General features: G+C 41.4%; 2 protein-coding genes across 2 annotated transcripts in view; one reads left to right on the top strand and one right to left on the bottom strand.

Annotated features, from left to right (window-relative positions):
* Positions 1-18,073, bottom strand: part of LOC109956845 (serine/threonine-protein kinase 10-like) — a 20,813-nt gene extending 2,740 nt beyond the window's left edge. Inside the window, 14 exon segments of the mRNA XM_020594260.1 lie at positions 440-569; positions 2,252-2,431; positions 5,228-5,351; positions 5,597-5,727; positions 5,893-6,666; positions 7,448-7,579; positions 8,519-8,600; positions 10,340-10,373; positions 10,376-10,494; positions 10,655-10,727; positions 12,253-12,402; positions 12,657-12,705; positions 15,349-15,513; positions 17,031-18,073. Coding sequence (XP_020449916.1) covers positions 440-569; positions 2,252-2,431; positions 5,228-5,351; positions 5,597-5,727; positions 5,893-6,666; positions 7,448-7,579; positions 8,519-8,600; positions 10,340-10,373; positions 10,376-10,494; positions 10,655-10,727; positions 12,253-12,402; positions 12,657-12,705; positions 15,349-15,513; positions 17,031-17,180 — 2,293 coding nt within the window. The 5' untranslated portion in view covers positions 17,181-18,073.
* Positions 18,074-18,495: 422 nt separating this feature from the next.
* stn1 (STN1 subunit of CST complex) overlaps positions 18,496-20,623 on the top strand; it is a 9,182-nt gene continuing 7,054 nt past the window's right edge. The window contains exons 1-2 of the mRNA XM_020594130.1: positions 18,496-18,840; positions 19,255-19,350. Coding sequence (XP_020449786.1) covers positions 18,708-18,840; positions 19,255-19,350 — 229 coding nt within the window. The 5' untranslated portion in view covers positions 18,496-18,707. The remainder of the gene's footprint in view (positions 18,841-19,254; positions 19,351-20,623) is intronic.

The raw sequence follows: 20,623 nt of genomic DNA, 5'->3' as shown, positions 1-20,623 counted from the left end.
AAGAATAAAAAGAAAAGTGGAAGCGCCTGAATCATTGTGATGTACTGTAGTAAATAAACTCTGCCATGAGCTAATCTACACTTTAAAGAAATTCCCAAAAAAACTTGCAAATGCTGTTTGATCCTAATCTTTTTGCTGGGAATGATCATCATACACCTCATATTTGAATATTTTTGGGTTAAATCTGAAGCTGTGCAATGACTTCATAGTGGCTTCTCTAAAAAAAAAACATCTAAAGCAATTGGTGAATAACATCAGTGACATTAGCATTCATCTGGCATCAACTCTGACTTTTCAACAATTCCTGAGAATATCAATCAGTTCTTAAATAAAACTCTTTCTTAAGCTGGTCCATCAAACAATGAAACTACCTTCAGTCCCAAATGACATGAGAGCCACACCACCTGGCTGACAGTGGACTGTCTGATATTATTATTACCTCTCAAAAGCTGCTGCTTGTGGTTGAGGCAGTCTCTCTCAATCGTGGCAAGCTCATGTTTGTGTTGCTGGATGATCTTCTTCAGAGCGCTGTCCAGATCCTGCTGCTGCTTCTGAAGAAACTCTTGTTCCTGGACCAACAACAACACAGGTTATAATTTCCATTTAAGACCACACAAATCCAGCTAATCAACTCTACAACAGACAGTGGATTTGAGAAAGGCACTGAACCTCTATACACAATAATCAATGATGCATCTTGGCCTAATTAGTGAGGCACTTATACACTGACAGGAAGCATCATTACTGCAACAAAAAACTTTTAATCAAGACATTAAAGTGGCACAGACTTTCTGAAGTCGTGTGTTTCTGTGTGTTTGTGGCCTGCAGGCTTTCTGCCAAGTTTACCTCAAGCTACTCTGCTGATGAACCAGACAGTTACAACTGGCAATAAAGACGGTTTCATCTGTTTGTCTGTCACATTAATCTGGCCTAGTTGGCTCAGCCAGCACAGAGGAACCGGACATTTAACAGTGCAGTAAATCCTTTCAGGCTATAAATGTCTAAAGCAGTGTTTCTGCTATGTACATTTTGCAGCGGGAGCCTGCCACTACAAAATTATTCCTGCCGCTGCTTCAGAATTTTATGAAATATCATAATGTTGCAGTTATACAACTATACTATAGCTTTTAATTGAAATGACAGATACACAAAGCTGACATGTAGCGTCACCTGGCTGAGGAGAGAGGGAGACAGAAAGGAGAAAAAGAAAGGCGAGAAGACAACAGATCGAAGTAGCCTAACTAACGCCAAGTCAGATAGATTTTACAGTTTAACCCTAACAACCTGCTGTACACCCATTACATACTGTATGTGGTCAAAACAAGAGCAAGCTTATCAATACCAAGTAAGAAACTTTAAGTACTGGTCACTTCCACACTAGAGATTTATTGATTATATAGCACTACTTCTGCTTTTGCATGTACTGCTGCACAGAAAAGACAGTGTGTGCAGTTTGAAGAACAGCAAGTCAGTAAGAGAGACAAGAAAGATGGCAAATCACAGGTGGCACCACAACACACGGGGGGGTTCACTTACATCCTGAATGGGAGTGTTGTACAGGGGGCACGAGGACAACTGAAAGGGCTGTATCATAACATGGGCCACTCCCTGTGGATCACAGTACATTACCCTCCTGCACTACACTAAACACTGTGCGCGCACACACACGCACGCACACTGAATCCGTGGTGGAACTACAAGTTGAGATGGACGAAAGAAAAGTCTGCAGTTAAAACTGTATCAAATGGCACAGTAAATTACTGCTGGTTAACTCTGTGTATATGCTGCCTTCACAGTTTCAACAAAAGCCATGCAGAGGAAAGCTGAGAGGAACAGGCAGTGTGCATCAAAGTTCAAAATCCACCGCAAACTGAACCTTCATCACCTCCTCTGGCAGGGTTTGGATAATATCCTGTACATTCCATGATAGGGTTTGTCACCTGCTTTGGAGAAAGTGCCATCTCGTGTTTGCTCTGTGTCAGGGCAGCCACAAGCACCATGGAAATAAAATCAGACAAAGCTGTGCATAGATTAGGACTACATGAGGAAATAAATGAGAAGTGGCAGTGCAGACTGATTTAGCCCCTGTGAAAACGGTGGTTTTTTAAAACCCAAATGGGGGGGGGGGTGTCTGAGTATCAAAACAACCTAGTGTGCTATAAATAGGAACTTTATAAGCTCTCATTCTCTAAAGGGTAAAAGAAGTGAAAAGAAATGAGAAGCAAAAGAGCGATGCACTCCACTTGCTGACCTCTTTCTTGTGGTTTTTCAGCATGTTCTGGTACTTGGACAGCTCTTTGTCCTGTTCGGCTTTAATGCGTTTGGCCTCGTCCCTGAGCCGGCTGGTGTGCTCCTGCTCCAGTCTCTCAATGGTCTGCTTCTGCTGCCGCTCCAGGTTCTCCACCTCCTGGTCATACTGACGCTTCTTACCCTAGAGGACACAGAGAGTGGTACCATAGCACAGAAGTCAGTGGTGGCAAAAGAAGCTCCAACTATGCACTTTCAGTGGGTAAATTCTCAAGCATTTTGAAGCAGTTGTAAGGTGTCTGGTAGTGTAAGAGTGAATCATGAGTAGGAGAACATTTGTACAAGCATTTCAAAAGGCAGACAAAGTCAGTGTTAAAGAAACAGGGACACAGTACACAGCTGAGAGGCCATTAGCAGACACACTGTACAAATTGCTCACGAGCACAAGCTGCCAGAAACACTGAAAATCACTTAGTGTAATGCATGGAAGCCATGTGCCAAACTACATCAAAGAAAAGACGACCAGATCGACAAACAAGGAAGTACATGAAATGAAACACAAACAATACTCGCTACAGTAGTGACTGTCACAGTGGTGACAGCTGAAGTGAATCTCCTTCTGCTTTTTAACCTGCCAGCCTCTAAGGCTAACTTATAGAACCCATAATCTGGAATGCTACAAAGCAGAACACACTTGGATGAGTCATTGTGATCTCCAGATGTGGGAAAAGTGTAAAAGACAAACCTAAATTTAACAGCCTTTTTTTTTTACATGTCCAGCTGCTCCCTATAGTCCATAGCAGTTTCCTTGTGGTATTCACCAATTTCTTCATCACATGTTATGTAATTGCAAGAGAGGCGTGTGTAGTGAAGAGTGCTAAACCAAAATAAAAGAACGGATTGTCCATAGGAGGTGTTGGATCACAGGCCGCCAAACTGATTTCTATGATAAAGCAAAAGCTGTTCCACACAGAAACGCTTCCTTTTCAGGGAGAAACCATCAATGGGCCTGCTTAGAGATACAGAATACAACTGTAAATATTTACAGGGTTATTTTTAGTTCAAAGGGCGTGTGTGTGTTTCTCAGTGCGTCTGCTCCTGTCTTTTGCTATTTGTGAGGACCGTGGCAGACCATGGCATGAGAAGACAATGGACACTGAAAGCAGTACTGAACAGTGAGGACATCAGCTAAGTTCTTGAAAGACCTGGTATAGCTAAAGGTAAGAATTAAGTTAATATACGCGTAGGGGTTAGGACAGAAACACACAAAGCCAATGTAAAGGAACAAGCACAGATGAAGGCTGACTGCTATGTTGCCTTATGTCAGCTTTGTCTGGGTCAGTCAGGTTGGAAAAGTGACACCTGAACACACTGCACAGGCAACAACCAATGGCCAACTAGCATGCATGTTCAGCGCCTGTGTAACAGAACTAACTCCTCCTACCAGCAGGGATCTGTATTCACCATTCAGAAAGTGAAAGAAGAGCTAATACAAAGGTAAACAAAGCAGCTGTCATTTGCCACAGCTGCTTTGTTTATAGCTCTTCCTAAATTGAGAATATGTCTGATAAGAAGTTGTAAATGACACTGCTGTTCGCTGTGCTTGGCCTTTTGGTTGTTGAAGAAGAAAGGAGGCTATGGAGGCTAAAAAACAAAGAGAAACGGCACTAAATGGGTGAAATCATGGATACTGCAGTGACAGGCTCAATGGGCTTTCCTGAACCATTCTCTTCATGTGCATTGATTTGCTAAGCTTAACAGCCAATCAGAGTGGTCAACGACGAGGCCCAACCGCCAACGCCGATTCAACATGTCAAATCAGCCAAAAGCCAGTGACAAGGACTGACTAGTGGCAATGGTCTGGGACATGCCGGGAGGACCAGCCCTGACAGATGCCCACCGATGGCCTGATGGTGGCTGATGGCCGATTGTTGGCTTGGTGTTTCTCTGCCCTTAGGGTTTCAGGAAAACTAGGAGAACCAAGCACATCATTCCTGTTCTTAAATCCATAACGAGGCCCAACCGCCAACGCCAAAGAGATTTTAAAGGCAAGGCAAGTTTATTTATATAGCACATATTCATACACAAAGGCAATTCAAAGTGCTTAACACAATGTACACAGAAAGATAAAACATTAAAATGCATATAGATATAGCACTAGAATGCAAATTAAATAAAACATTAAATATCACTTAAAAGCAACAATGACATGACAGTATAAATAGCAACATGCTTGAGAAGATACCTAGTACATTTAGGATAGCTGTGGCAGACTATAAATTCTCATTGTTCTCATATTTTGTACCCCTTGTAAAGTGCTTCTGCTAATTAATAAATCAGCCAGTTGTATGGGGCCAAAATATATTTCTGAGCTCCCTGAAGAATACAAACCCAGCAGGGCTCTGTGATCCTTAGGAAAAAGTCAGCTGGTAAAACCTCAGGTCAGAACCTAACAGGGTGAAGCTGCTTTTAGCTACCATGTGGCACACAGATGGAACAGACTTCCTGAGGAGCTTAAATGTGCCCCAACTCCAGCCACTTCTGAATCCAAACTCTGCTGTCTCAGCACAGCTTTGCTCGCTGCTATCCCGCATTTTGTCCTTGCAAACATAATATTACTAGCTTACTCTACTGAGAGGTCAATAGGATTGTAACTGTGATAGTGAATTATAAGAACATCCTCTGTTGGACCACAAGGCAAATTACATCAAATGGTCTGTTGCACCTACTGACATAGTGTACATTGTTGGATTCGACCAAGTCATTACAGTTCAAATTATTATTTCTTCTTTAACATGTTCAAAAGAATGTTTGACATTTAAATAAAAAGTGACAGCGCCAGTTGTCAGGCATAGTAGGCCCACAAAGGTGTTTGCTGAGCATATAAAGAAACGCAAGTAATTTTATTGGATGCATTGGAAAGTGCAAATTAAAGATTTTAAAAGGGAAGTTAGAAGCCTAACCACTGACAGAAACTCACCATGGTCTCCTGTTCAAAGCGGCGGTAGATGTGTTCTTTTTGCTGCTGGAGCTTGTTGCTGAGCTGCTGCTGGGCCCTGTGTTCCTCCTTCTGCAGGAGACGCAGCTCCCTCAGCTCTTGACGCCTGGAGAAGAGGCGGCAAAGACAATTGGAAGGTGATGTCAGAGGGAAAAGAAATCATGTTAAATATATGTTTGGTATGATGTGGTGATGTGAAGTACTATGCATAAGTACAATAAACCAAAACATAATTCTGCACTTAGAGCTTAACTCCACACATAAAAGTATACTGAGGTTCACGGACAACTCATTTCCTTAAATTCTGCATAACGATACCAGAGGAGTATGTAAATGAAGACGGATGAATACCTCAGGAATCTCATTTCCTCATTCTTTGTGTCATTGTCAGTGACTATCTTTGATGTAGTCACGCTAACTTCCACTCCATCCACTATGAATTTGCGGGTCTTCTTTAGTGTCTTCTTCTGGCGCTTGGTGTCCTGAAGGGAAAAAAAAAACATATGTACATTATGTGTGTACAGTATCTGTGAAAATACAGCTTCTGGTACTTCAAAGAGCTGATATGATAGAGATTCAGTAATTCCATGCAACAATTTGCAGGCTAAATTTTCAACAAGATTGAGTGTGTGCACTATGTAGGCTACCTGTATGGACACAGATCCAGGTTCTTTTGTTTTGGACAGAAAACTGGAGATGGACAGATTAAGTTCTACGCTGCTGCTATCAGGAGCTGAGCCACTCCCAGAGTCAGAGTCTCTCTCTTTGTCATTCTTTGCTTCGTTTGGAATTTTCTTCTCGTCATCTGTGTGTACTGTATCCTTTTCAGTAGGCTTATCTCCATTCTCCTCTCCTGAGGCAACTTTGTCTTGTTCTGGTAATGTCACTGTGACCTTTAGATGTTTGTACTGGTCCACCTCCTCTTGCTCCTCTGCTGGTGTGTTTGATTGCTCCACAATGGCCATCTCTTCCTCCTGAGGAGCCTCACTGACCTCTGAGCTCTCTGCGATAGTCTCTTGTTTGGTGAGAAGCTCAACTGTGTCCACTTCCTTTTCATCCTCAACAGCTATCTCCTGCTGCGGCATCTCCTTAACAGGTGCCTCTGGTTCAGTCCATAGTTCTGGTGAGGCAACATCTACTCTTGTTTCTGGAAGGCTTTCTTCCACAGGTTTCCGTTCTGCCTCTTCATCCCCAGCTGGACTGTCTGAAACCTGCTCAGTACGCTTTTCTGCTGCAGGAGCAGCAGGCTCCTCCACAAAGCTGCCGTCCACCACATGGTTGCAGGGGAGCTCAGTGGGGGTGGACACTGGCAGAATTGTCTCAGCCTTCTCAGGGACTGATTCCAAGATGGAGGGAGAGAGTGGGATCTTCTCATCCTCTGAGCTGGCAACGCTGGCATCAGATGGGGCACGTTTATGGCCCTGAAGCAGAAGTAGAAAAAAAGAGTTAGCGAAGGTAAAAATGCTGGTTTCTCCAAAAGCTGAAAAACAACAGTATACTAATGTAAAGACCAGTCACCCTTTGAACTGAAATGATGTCAGTTAATTGGTTCACATCACGTTAATGGTTATGAGGCCAGAGTGGGTGGAACTTGTCTTTGATACAGCATGGAAAACATAATGCTTGGCATACAGTGTCAGAGGCAAAACATACAGACAGTCACTGCTGTGCAGAATCTGGTTGCAAAATGCGTCACTAAAGCAAGATGACCACCCCCATATTAGTGAAAATTTTGGCTTCACATTGGAAGTGGTGACAAATCATCCATTTTTATATACAGTCTATGGTCTGGCTATAAGCGCTTTGATACGGACTTGAACCCAGAACTTTCTTGCTGTGAGGCGACAGCAGGTTAATCAATAATAAATATTACAGTATAAGTTGCAACCTTAATTACTCTATATAAAACATAAAACTGTTTCTACTGCTGAATTGGAAATGCAAACATAAATATATAAGCTCAAAAATGTTAGCATAACAAACTGTGCAAGTCCACTTGTCTGGTTTTGATTAATTTTCACAGGTTAGAACAAGGTTAATTATTTAAACAAACAACAAAAACATACTGTTGAATAGTGAAATTGTTGTACAACCAGCAAATAATAATACAAAACAGCAAACATAACCTACTGCGTCCTTCTCATCAATGTAAATTCCCCTTGCAAATGATTTGCCAACTAATTTGAGTAAACATTTACTGACCAGATGTGCCTCTGTCTCTTCCTCCTCTTCTTCCTCCTTGTGCTCTTCAATCTCCTCTGTGACCTCAGCCTTGGCCTCAGCTATAAGCTCCCTCAGTGGTTTGCTGTCCATCACACTGGACACAAATGAATGCTGCACACATGGCAACAAAAAACAAAACATAGTTAGATATTAAGATTTTATTTAAATGTTAACGTGGTTAAATATTAAGATTTTATTTAAACGTTAACCCCCAGTGCACAGCAAATGCTCTGGCAAACCTGCTGCAGTAAAATCACTTAAACATAATTAGCAGCAAAGACTGGGCACCCTACTGACAACTAATCCCATAGGTGTTTAAATATATACAGCTAACAGTGTAATAGCTATACAAGATATAACAAAGTGCATCCAACAAAAACATATTAAACAAAACAGGCTGAAAACCACAAGTGTTCTTTGCTGCATCTTGTTATGCTCTCTGAGTGCAATTTCCAATGAACAAAAAATAAATAAATAAGTAAAGTAAGTAAACTACTTAAATGCAAAGTTAGACAAGACAACATTGCCTTCTTTAACTTAGAAATCTGCTGCACGTATTCTATTGCTGGCCTGAGAATATGTAGCTTCTTTGATATCAAAACCTTCACTGGTGGCAGACTGCCGTTTTGTATTTCCAAACCCATCGAGTCTTCGTGTGTGCAGAACAATCCTTTAGATGCAGTGTTCTTTCCTGTATGTGTGCGTGTGTGAATGTGTCCCTTATGCCTCTCTATAAGTAAGTGGCTCTGACTTGGCCGAGCACCTTAAACCCTATGGAAAAAGAAAAGCCTCCTCCGCTGACGTCAGCTCAAGCACAAAGGGATGAGTGTCAGCCTTGCCGGAACAAATTGTTTAGTAGCTGACACAGACCTGAGACACGCAGGTAGACATGCTGTCTGGGACTTTGCTGCTTAAATTGTGAATGGCAGGTGGTACATGGGCACGGGTTGGGAAAACAAGGATTATCAGTTCATTTAAGGGGCCCGGAACAGAGCTGAGAGAACGGATAAATACCAGAATAGGGGTTCAGAACTTGAGTGAAAATGTTACCTGTAGAAGCTGTGTTGCATTCCATCGGTTGTCCACATTCTTGTCCAGACACCGCTTTAAGAAATCACTGAATTCTGTGGACCTAATGGGTGGAAGTGGTAAAAATTCACTTAAAAACTGTATGTTTGGTGAACAATGTATTGCTCAACCCCTTCAAGAATCTTAGTATGGCTAAAATGTAACAGCGCCCTCTCACACACGCAGTCAGCTGAGCAGAGAGAAAACAGACAATGTGAAGGATCACTCCACAGTGCAACAATCAGCCAGTAACCTAGACTGTATGCACAGTTTATCAAACAGCTGAACAAAGACTTGCAGAATTGTAATGTCTTCACCACTTTGCCTGCCATCCACTCACCTCTAAAGCAACAAGTGAAGTCCTCCTTTTACCTCCAAACTGTATGTCTTTTCACTAGGGCTGGCCCCTCAAAGTCAACTAGGCGAATTATTAGTCATAAGGCCCATCAACTGACTGAGACTCTTTTAGATGAAGGTTTGTTTTTAATTTATTATAGTTTAGTTTTTGTCAGCCAGTGTGCATTACAAGAGAAGGTCCAGCCCCCACTAGTTTGACATCCTCCTCCTCATTTTGATGTGCCGAGCAACAATTAGCTCAGTGCTTCCTCCTGTGGTCAGGGGGGATACCATGTCCAACTGTCCAATACATGGATGTATAAGGTCCAGCTACACTATTTAACAAACTGCTACCCAGAACGAAGAGAAAAATACAACAAAATCCACTAGGAGAAGCCACATAAAGGTGAGATTTGTACTTTATTAGAAGTGTTTAGTTAGTAAACTAGGCTATAACCATATCTCAGAGGAAAAAATTGCCTATAAGAAAACTGTTTCAACAGAAACATAAGTGAACTGCCTGTCTCATTATTCTGACAAACCCATGTGGCAGCCTGACATTATATACTGTCAATTTAAATAGGTTGCAATGTAACTAATACATCATATGCAGCTGTCTTTTTATTTTTATATGCTCAGAAATATGTTCCTGTCACTCTTTTGTTTTTAAATGTCAATGTGGTCAAAATCATCACTGAAATTCAGGCCAGTTGATTTTCTGACAGTTTAGGCTATGTGTATTAAAAAAAGAAAAAGAAAAAGAGCGAATAGTTGCACTGAAGAGCCGACTTTTTGGAATTCATTTCACTACCTTGGGAATCTATGTGGTTGTGTGGGGGAGATGCAGCGACCGCCAGTTGGATTTACCGACCCTGGAGCTACTCGGTGGGGACTTAACAGTTAGTTTAAAAACCACACATGTCGCATGTCTGTTAATGCCTTGTTTCTGTAGAGAGAACAGTTGTTAGGCTGGAGAAGTTACTATGTCTGCATTATGCCAGTTAAAATATGGGGTTTCTCAACTACCCGCTCTGTGGTTCATTGTGCTGTCCACTTGTGATGCAACACCGGCAGCAGGAGGTGTGTGCGTACATGAACTATCCTCTCGTTTTCAGGAAGAGGCTCTCTTGTATTATCATTCTGAAATAATTACAGACTATTTGGAGTTATGAAGGGTGCAAAGCTAATCTAGAGGTACCCAAGATTAAACATTAAATGGCTAGAAATGAGCAAAATGAGCATGGGATGGGCTCTTTAACCAATCAGGGGCCAAAGCTCTGCTCACGCCCCCCTCATATTCCTGGAACTTGATTTTTTTACTACCTCCTGAGAAGTGATGAAATTTAGCTCCTGTAACACAGCCCCAAAGTGGAAGCACGGCAGTGGAAATAAACCCAGGACCTGTGACAAGCATTACTCGGCTCAACATGTTTTGGTAGGTTCCTATAGCTTCATTCTATTACTCACCAGCGTGATGGCTGCAGCAGGGTAGGAGGATCACATGATTGGGTGGCTCAATCTGTGCCAGCTCAATCAACGTTACCCCGAGTGACCAGATATCGGCCTTATAGTCGTATGGACGGTCCTTGGAGGTCTCACACATCACCACCTCAGGAGCCATCCTTGAAGGAAAGAAAGGAAGTCAGTGTGTTTACAATAAAGGCAAAAAAAAGAAAGAAAGAAAATCTAATGGTGCAAGATAGTGTACTTTCAAATTTCTATCTCAAATAAACAAAAGGGGTGTTGATGACTAAGAAAACATTTATTTTATATTCCACTCACCAGTAAGGCGTTCCAATGAAAGAGTCCCTCCTCTGCAGTGTTTTCGTGTTTTTGGCAGACACACCAAAGTCGGCTGGAGGATATGTGATCCAAGGCAAACCACAAATTAGCTAGAGGAACACCACTGTCATCATTCATTTCCAAGTGAAGCCATGCAAGTCCAAAATGAACAGTTTCTCTGAGCAGCACAACTGCTAATCTCATCAGTACATGGAAGGAGCGCAAAATAAAATTCTAAGAAAGCATATGCTGTTTTAACAGCCTCCTTACATTTGCATGAAGACATTATGCCTTGTTTGTGTGTGAGTAACGGCTCATCAGTGTCCTGGCAGGTAGTTGCACAGGCACCTCTATGTGCGTTATGTCACTGAACAAAATGCTTGTTGTGTGTAATTTTGATGAGCCTATTTCACCAGCAGTGACTCATATCCCTCTAAGTAAGCTACATGACTGCAACTGCTGAGGACACATGTTTGTGTACACACTGAGCTGCAGGAGTGGTGTTGCATAAAGGTCACAAATTCACATGATCATTATCATGGCCATGCAACAGTAAGAGTGTGTTTAAGTTACCATGAATTACTTTTACAGATCTTTTGTAAAGACACTGCTAGTTTTACACATCATGTGTATGTTCACTTGTCAAAGAGAGAACTATTCAACCTGTGGAAACAGTTGTCAACAGTCCTCTGTGGCTCTGGAGGGTGAGTTTTCTAAATGTATTCTGATTATGTCATAATGGTGATTTTGCTTGTGGACTTGGAGAGAAAGTTGAAGTAGCAGACTTGAGATGTGATATGTATTTTGGACAACATGGGCATGTACCAGGTACGGAAGGTCCAATGAAAGATGCCACTGAGTTGCATTATGGTCAATGTAAGATCAAGTGTCTGTAGGAGGCCGATCTGTACTTCAGACTTAAAATCTGGATAAATCAGTTTCAATTTGAAATACACAAATTTATTTAATTAGTATTCATTTAATTTTCTTTATTACTTTTCTTTCTGGCAGGAATAATGACCAAAACTATAAAAACAAGGTGTGTGTAACACACTGTAAACATCATGTAAATATGGCAAGTTAAATGTCAGTTTTCTATGTCAAATGCTTCTGGAAATCTTCTGTAGCAGGAGCAAGAGCAGCACAACAAAGTTTTCATAAAGCCATGACATTCTTTCTTATGGCTGTTTTACATGCACAGAGTATGGTGTCACGAGAAGGATCATGTGAACCTCTCAGGTCTTTGCATTTAAAGGGCTAAAAAGTCAGATGAATCCACATGATACCAGTTTTTCTGTTATGAAGACCTGTGGGTGAATGAAGAAACATAACACTCCACCTACTGTAGATAATGGAACCCCACAGTGTTTCACATGCATCAACACAGCTATGAAAGGGTGATATCACAATACATTCTTGAGCCATTGTCAGCAATTCAGTCACAAGGAAACATGAGGAAAATAAATGGGGACTAATGGCAGCACACAGCCTCCGCTGCTGGACTATGAACTCATTGAAAACATACATAACTGAACCAGGAAAGATAGAGAAATGATGAACTTTCTGGTGTTATCAATGGTATCAAACTTTACACTTACCCAGTTTGACATCACCATCCAGAGTGAGGAGGATGTTGCCAGCCTTCAGGTCTCTGTGAATGATTTTGTTGTCATGGAGGTAGACGAGGGCCTGCAGCGTCTGCTTACACACCACCCTGATCTGAGGCTCGGTCAGCGCTCGCTCCAGTTCTGAAATTGGAGTGAGGGTCACACAGACTCATGCTTAGCATTGCTCACTCAGGAATACCCCAGTGCAACCTAAGCATGTTAATAAGGAGGAGGCTACAATCATTGTATTGATGACATGTACAGTAGGTGGTCTACAGCGCCTTTTTGATTTCTTAAGGTGGCCTGTTGTTTTTACTTTGCTGTTTAGCACTGCTTTCTGAACAGTTTTATTTTTGATGTTATAACGTGTACTCAAAGGGAAATTGCTGACTCACCAAGCATGACAGCATCCACAGCCCCTCCTGCACAGAACTCGATGAGGATCTGTCAAACAGAGGAAAAAAAAAAACAGTCATGTTTTTATCCAACATCTGCAACGCAGGTATTTGTTTATGTTAAAAGTGTGAAACATAGTCTCTACTCAACAAGGCACTAAATACACTGGCTGGACCTAGGGACATGTACAGTCTCTTATGAGGAGTCTGGAGTGTTCTCAGGGTCAGAGTGGAACATTTCATGTGTTTGGACTGTATGCATACAAAACTCAAAGCACCTTATTATCATCATCATGATCAACACCATGGGCCCAGAATCCTCAGTTTACTATGAGTGTCCCAACCTGTGCGTATAAAGTATTCAGTGCTTAAAGACATTTAGGAGCTTTAAGCATGGCTGCTGACATAAGAGGATTGGCCCAGCTGAAACCAGACCCTGGAAAAGGTTTCACCAAGCTGACAGTGTGCTTGCTAGCTATATTGCCAGAGCATAAGCCTTATTCTTTAAATAGATTTAGTGTATCTATACACCCCCTCAGACAGGGGTGTGGAAGGTAAGGAAGGTAAGGGGTGTAGCTTGAACACAAAGCTAGCCTTACAGCATGATGCTAAAGCAGTCCTCTACACTGAGATGGGGGGAAGACTTGGCCACATGTCACACATAAGGAAGAGGAGGGAAAGCAGTACTTCTGCAATATTATAACCATTGAGAAACATGTGGTTGACACGTTGGTTAAGGCCCCAACTTTTCTTATGCGGTTTTCCTGTGTTTAAAATGACAAGTGATTACATTTTTCTTGAGCCGATTCTCGTCACCAAGGTTCAGTGGCATTCTACAATTCAGTTGAGCTTTCCAATACTGTTCCACTTTCAACAACAAAGCCCTTACAAGACATACAATGCCTCAAGTCCAGGAACACTCTGGCTATTCAACAAGCACACCATTCTAGTGTTTCTCTGTAGGCGTGCTGTTGTTTTAGTGGATCCGCTGTAGTACAATGGCACCCACAGTGGTTTTTCAGAGTGACAGCAGGCAGAGAGGAACCATGGGCCAGATTGTGGCTTCCTCTCACTTGTTTATTTCACACACACAAATACACGGAGAAGCATGCAAGCACATACAGTATTTTCTAGTTCATTCATGTGGCACAGAGAAGGAGGATGTGAGACTTTAAATGATCTCACATACAAGTTCAAGGCCTAAAAGGATGAAAATACAGTACCAGTTACATCACAGCAACAAACACATGAAAACAGAGCTGACAAACTGGGGAACACAGCAAAAGGGAGACAAATGTCAGAGAGTGGCACCAATATAATATGCAGTGAAGTGCAGTTAGTCACATTCCAGACTATCTTGGAATCAAGCCTTTCATCTCCAGGAGGAAATGTCCTGGGCACTCTCTCTTCTTTCCACAAACAGGTGCTACAAAGCCAAGATAAATCAAGAGACACCCTGTTTCGGCCTGTGCCCATTGTTCAGAAGACAATGGGGAGGAAAAGGGCTGAGTGCTCGGCTAAATGTACTGAAATCAAATACTCAGGTAATCACGAGCATTTATAATGGCCTGATCGCCTGTTTAGACACTTTTGTACTGACTCACACGAGTGAAGCCATGTTTGCTCCAATCATGTTAGCAGCCTCCAGATGTATGTGCCCTGTTTCTAAATCTGACCTGTGTCAATATACTTCAATATACTGCTCTATCCACCGCACTGTCGCCTCCGAAGTGAAGGGCAGTGACTTGATGAGATAGCAACTTAAACACTCTTTTTTTGCCGAACAACAGGTCCCACCAAGAAACATTCTATACTGTATATGACAGTAGGGGTGGAAACGTTTGGCAAACTCACAGTTTGATTTGATTCAGGTTCTTGTTGTCATGATTTGATTCAGAATGATTTTCAATTAAAAAAATGATTTGATTCAATAAAAAAAAAGAAGGGCACTATATTTTGGCCCTTACGCTAGTTTACTGTGTCAAACAGCTGACTCCTGTCCATTGCCCACTGAGCTGCTAATAACGCTTAACAGACAGTTTAGCGAACTGGTTCTGATGAGCATCAAAATCATAATGCTATCTAGTAGTATGTAAAGTACCAGAAATTATAAGTATATAAGGTTATTAAAATTAGCTCTAACTTGACCAGCTACAGCATCAAATGTGATGAACACAACAAAACAAGCAAGATAAAAACAAAGACATTTAAAAATGAGTTTTAATCAAAGCAGATGGATTATCAACTGGTATGATGATTAACAGCTTGAAAAGCAGCTTGCTGAGGATGCTGGTGTAAACTTTGGCTTAAAATTTTAATAAGAATGTAACTAATGGAAAGAAAACTTTATATAGGCTACTATAAACGCCTTGCAGTAACACTACACTGATGACATTATCATTACAGTTGCCACTGCCATTATCAGAAGTGCAGCATACAAAAAAAAGTGAAGTATTTCCAGTATTTCCTATGTGATTTATAGAGCTTGTTTTCCATGGGGAGAAATGTAACTTTGCTACCACGTTTGTTCTTGTTTTTTTGCCAAATTTTAGGCCACTAGTAAAACATTTTTGGGTACTCAATTGTAGCATCAAGATTGATTTATTTTGTTCTTTAGAAAGCAGCTTTGCTAAATCAAACTGTGTATTAGCTCCATATTGTCCCCTGTGATTCCACAGCTCCTCCTACTCACCCAGAGTTTGCTCTCATAATAAAAAGCATCAAGCAGTTTGACAATGTTTTGGTGGTCACACGAGGCCAGGATGTCAATCTCCACCATGTAGTCCTCCAACTCCTCTTCAGTCTTAGTGTCAATAACTTTGGCTGCAGCAAGGACACCTGTCTGTTTGTTCTGAGCCTGTAGGATGAGAATATTAGTACATGGTTATCTTGCTTGTCTCATGTTGTGATCTAACTAGTTCATAAAATGTGTCTTTGCTCAAATTTTCTGCTCCATATTAACACACACTCATAGAAGCCAAATATGGCTTTAAGTACTTTAAGCTATCCTGCCCTCGGGCCTGTGACAAACACCTCACAGAGCCTTTAAGAGGATCTAAAAGCAACAAATGTTTTGTTGTAGGTCCCAGTAAGTCAGTAGAAGATGAGACATGTCTTGTCAAAGTGGAAATTTTTCCTGTTTCGTTTGGATTCTCTACAAGCAGGATGTGCTCAATGAAGTTGTTGGATATGGGAACCCAGCCACTTCCTGCGTACCTGCCCATGTCCTGTGATCAGCCATACACATCACTTTAAATAAAAAAAAAAATCTATTTCCAGTTACTACAGCTGACAGCTTGTGTTTCACTATGAATCAACATAATGTGTGGACTACCTCAGTGATGCATCAGTGCCCAAATCTCAGATATATGAATGTTAAACTGTTATTTGCTATTTGTGGATCTCCTTCAGTTTGACTGTGGAGTGCCACTACCAGTAACACAAGCATTAACTGCTTCCAGGAAACAAGGATATTAAAGAACCTGTTTAGGTACTTTTCATTTGTTGAACAGTAAATCTAGTTCACGTAAGCCTTGCTGCTGGGAAACTGGCAACCTGTGACCAAATCACTGAGCAAGAAGATTAGGCTTAATTTAAGTATGATACAAAGTAACATTGAAATCTTGGGTAAGTCCGATTATTTCAAAGTGTCCATAAACAGTCTGAAAACAAAGAACAAAAGAGAACATATGAACTGTGCTCAGTACTTAAACCTACAGGTACTGCACTTGGTGGTAGGCCTCCTGTGTGATCAAATTTACTGTCATTCATGCAAATTAAGTTTATGGCTCTGGCTCTGCATTAGCGTCAAACCAAACAATGGCACTATTAAAATGATGACAAGGGGGTCAGCTTTCTGAACATGTAAAGGGGATAATACTTGGATGATTTGTTTGCCTAAACTACACTGTTCTGCGTGGATTAGATTGAAATTAAAGCAGCTGTGGGGCAAAAGCATTGATATCTGTATGTATATATGTTCAAGGAAATGTTAACTTTGTTTGACTTTCACTTTGCTTGCTGGTTGCCAGTACTGAATGGATCTGATGACGTCTGGTTGTCTTTCACATGAAAACAAACTTCATAGCGACTGGGTTGGACAAACATGCTGGATAACTGTGGAGAAAGAGCTCAGCAGTATCTGACACCACCATCAGTGGGCCATTGTTTTGGTTTGGGGTTGGTGCGTGGGTCAAAGCAATACAAAACTAAGACGATACTGCTTGCACGTAGAGTCAGGCATCAGAGGAGGAACTGCCGGGAGTAGAGAGGACTCCCAAACACCCATTTAGTAAAAACACGTGTGTAACAATATTGTAAACAGTGGAAGGGCTATTCTCTACAAAGAGCAGCTCTGAAGGAGACATCGCCTACCTTGAACACTTTTCCAAAGGCTCCATCTCCCAGTTCGCCAATTATTTCCCATATTTCCTCTGGGTTTTCATCTCTGCGCACATGTTCATACTGCTTCTTCTTCTTCTCAGCTCCCAATTTAAATATTTTACGGAGATTAAAAAATGACATGCTGAATCTTGGGACATTCAATTACAAAGTTCACAAAGGGAATTCACTTTATAACGCCAAAGTAGTGTCGTTTTTTGAATAATTGTTTACTTTAGCACAAGTCTTATGTGTCCCATTAGTTGCAAATATCCTTCTGGTCAACACAGGGTGTAACGTTAGCTTTCAAAAGAGTGAGGACCAAAACCTAGCTTAGCCTTTGACACTGTTTTGGCCATTCTAGAGAACAGCTCTTTCGCATATCGTGGGTAAGGGTCATTGTTAACCCTTAAAATAATAATTACAGGTTAACCTAGACATGTCACAGCATCTGAAATCTTCCTAAAAAGACCGTATCTTGACGCGAAGTAGTACGCGAAACTGGTCGTTGTTCCAACTCCTGACGACCCACTGGTCAGACAACCCTGTGGGGCTCTCTCCTGAACCAAAAGACAAAATGAGTAAGGCGTCCTTCCAAATAGTTATATTCCACAGAATAATTCATTAGTTTCCTTGGTGGTAAAACTGGAATAATTAGTCAGTGTTGTAACATTTAATAAACCGGTAAAAACAGTCATATTCCCTTGGTTTGGGACGGTTTTAGTAATCTAGCGGATTTAGTGTCGTTGCGCGTTCGCGAATGCGCGCGGCGATGGTTCTTTCTCTTCGTGCTCCTCGTGTTTGATATTTCCCCGGGGTAACATCAGTGTTCTGCTGCCCTCCTCTGTATGGGAAGCCAAACACAACGTATGTCAGAAGTGTTTAAACTGTTCACAGCAACACTGCAGCATATATCCACGAAGAGTAATAATCAGTCTGCTATGTACTACTGTTCGTTGTATTATTATTGCGCTCCACCATCGCCAAAGTCAACACGACGGTTAAGTTCTTTGTGTCCCTGAAACTACATATCCCATAAGACACTGCGAAACGCGGACGTACTATAGAAAAATATTTCAAATATAACTCTTTCCAATATAAAAATATTCGAATGCTATTCTGCAAGTGTATCATTTCTAACATTTTACATACATATTACAGAGTCAACATAAACATCAAGCAGCCTTAGACTGTATGAAGAATAGAGTGGTAGGTCTGGATAGGGACTGGGATATTAAGGGCCTGTTGGAGATAGGGAATAACCAACCTTTGGTACAAAGGGAAATATTTAAATCTTTATAGGAGACAGGGCTTATGTGAAGAAATCACTGACTGCATTTCTACTCATAGAGGAATCATGTCACACTGCAGTAGGTGGCGGCAGACATCTTTTAATTTGGTCTGTAGAACGCCATTTAATTGAAGAAGAAGAAGAAGAAAAAGAAGAAGAAGAAGAAGAAGAAGAAGAAGAAGAAGAAGAAGAAGAACAAGAACAAGAAGAAGAACAAGAAGAACATCATAAACATAAACATAAGCATGAACATCAAGTAGCCTAAGGAGTAACGTGACTGATACTTAGGTACTTCTGAAGACTGTAGCTAGATTACGTTCTTGCCAACCTAGGAAAAACACGGGAAGGAGTAAATTATAAGCTTCAAGTTTCATGATGAAATGCAGGCAGCTACGATGGAGCAAGTGGAAGAACCCCCCTCTTTGTTGTGGGGACTTGACCCGATATTTTCTGCCTTCGCCAGACTGTATGTCAGAGACATTCTGCAGATGACCGAGTCCACACAGGTGCCAGGTAGCAAACACCAGTTGTTTCACTCACTTCCTGTTTGCTTGGGCGTAACTTCTGAACTTGTACAGTTTACATTTCAACTTTGAATATTCTTGCAGCTAACTCTATATTAACGTTAATAATAATATGAATAAACGTACGAAACTAGCTATAAAACAATATTAATTAACGTTGCTGTACATTTGTTGTAGTTAGCTAACTGTTAAATACTCTACAGGCTCATAACCAGCTTTATCAGATGTTTCCCTTTCTTTTACAGCATGTCTATCATTTTTCTGCCTTTTGTTTCATTTCATTTGATATTTCAAATCAGTATCATCACCTTGTGTTACAACTTTGAGTAACTAAGTTATGGATTTAAATTAGTTTAACATTAAATACACATTTAATTGACTGGTGTTTACGCTTCCTTCACAGGCATTTATTTCTACAACTCACATCCAATAAGCAAAGTTGATGTACTTGGAACTGTAGTTTACAAGAGAGAAAGAGAAGACTTCTTTTGTTATGGAGGTAACTTTGCTGTCTAGGTGTGAAATACACCAAAATGTTGTGTTTGATTATACAGTATTTCAGCAAATGCAGCATACGTGTCACTATCATGCATTAAGGTTAATACACAGTGTTAAGCGAAGTTCCACATTCGACTGCTGTTGATGTGGGGCTTTTTGGGACCCGCTCTGGCTGTGTCAGCAGTTCAGTGATAAGGTTGTACAGTGAGGAACAGAAGTATGTGAACACCCTGCGATTTTGCAAGTTTTCCCACTTAGACATCATGGAGGGGTCTGAAATTCACATTGTAGGTGCATTCCCACTCTGAGAGACAGAATTAAAAAAAAAATTCAGGAAATCACATTGTATGATTTTTAAAGAATTTATTTGTCTAGCACTGCTGAACATAAGTATTTGAACACCTGAGAAACAGCAAGAATTCTGGCTCTCAAAGACCTGTTACTGTGCCTTGAAAAAGTCCACCTCTACTCCACTCATTAATCTAAATTAGTAGCACCTGTCTGAGCTCTTTAAAGACACCTGTCCACCCCACAGTCAGTCAGACGCCAACTACTACCATGGGCAAGACCAAAGAGCTGTCAAAAGACACCAGAGACAAAATTATGGACCTCCACAAGGCTGGAAAGGGCTACAGGGCAATTGCCAAGCAGCTTGGTGAAAATAGATCAACTGTTGGAGCAATTGTTAGAAAATTTTTTGGTTGCTGTGGTCGTTTCAGGAGGGAATAGTGGCTTTGGGGTTTGATGATAAGAAAGGTGAGGAATCTGCCCGGAACTACAAGGGAGGAGCTGGTCAATGACATGAAGAGAGGGACCACAGTTTCAAAGGTCACTGTCGGTAGAACACTACGCCGTCATGGTTTCAAATCATGCATTGCACGGAAGGTTCCCCTGCTCAAGTCATCACATGTCCAGGCCCGTCTGAAGTTTGCCAAAGACCATCTGGATGATCCAGAGGAGGCATGGGAGAAAGTCATGTGGTCAGATGAGACCAAAGTAGAACTTTTTGGTCTAAACTTCACTCGTCGTGTTTGGAGGAAAAAGAAGGATGAGTTGCATCCCAAGAACACCATCCCTACTGTGAAGCATGGGGGTGGTAACATCATGCTTTGGGGGTGCTTTTCTGCGAAGGGGACAGGACGTCTGCACTGTATTAAGGAGAGGATGAATGGGGCCATTTATTGTGAGATTTTGAGCAACAACCTCCTTCCCTCACCCAGAGCATTGAAGATGGGTCATGGCTGGGTCTTCCAACATGACAACGACCCGAAGCA

Source organism: Monopterus albus, unplaced genomic scaffold (assembly GCF_001952655.1).
Source record: "Monopterus albus unplaced genomic scaffold, M_albus_1.0 scaffold22.1, whole genome shotgun sequence".
In the NCBI taxonomy this organism is placed as follows: Eukaryota; Metazoa; Chordata; class Actinopteri; order Synbranchiformes; family Synbranchidae; genus Monopterus; species Monopterus albus.
The sequence above is the reverse complement of the archived record's forward strand: the minus strand, read 5'-3'. Positions and strand labels throughout refer to the sequence as shown.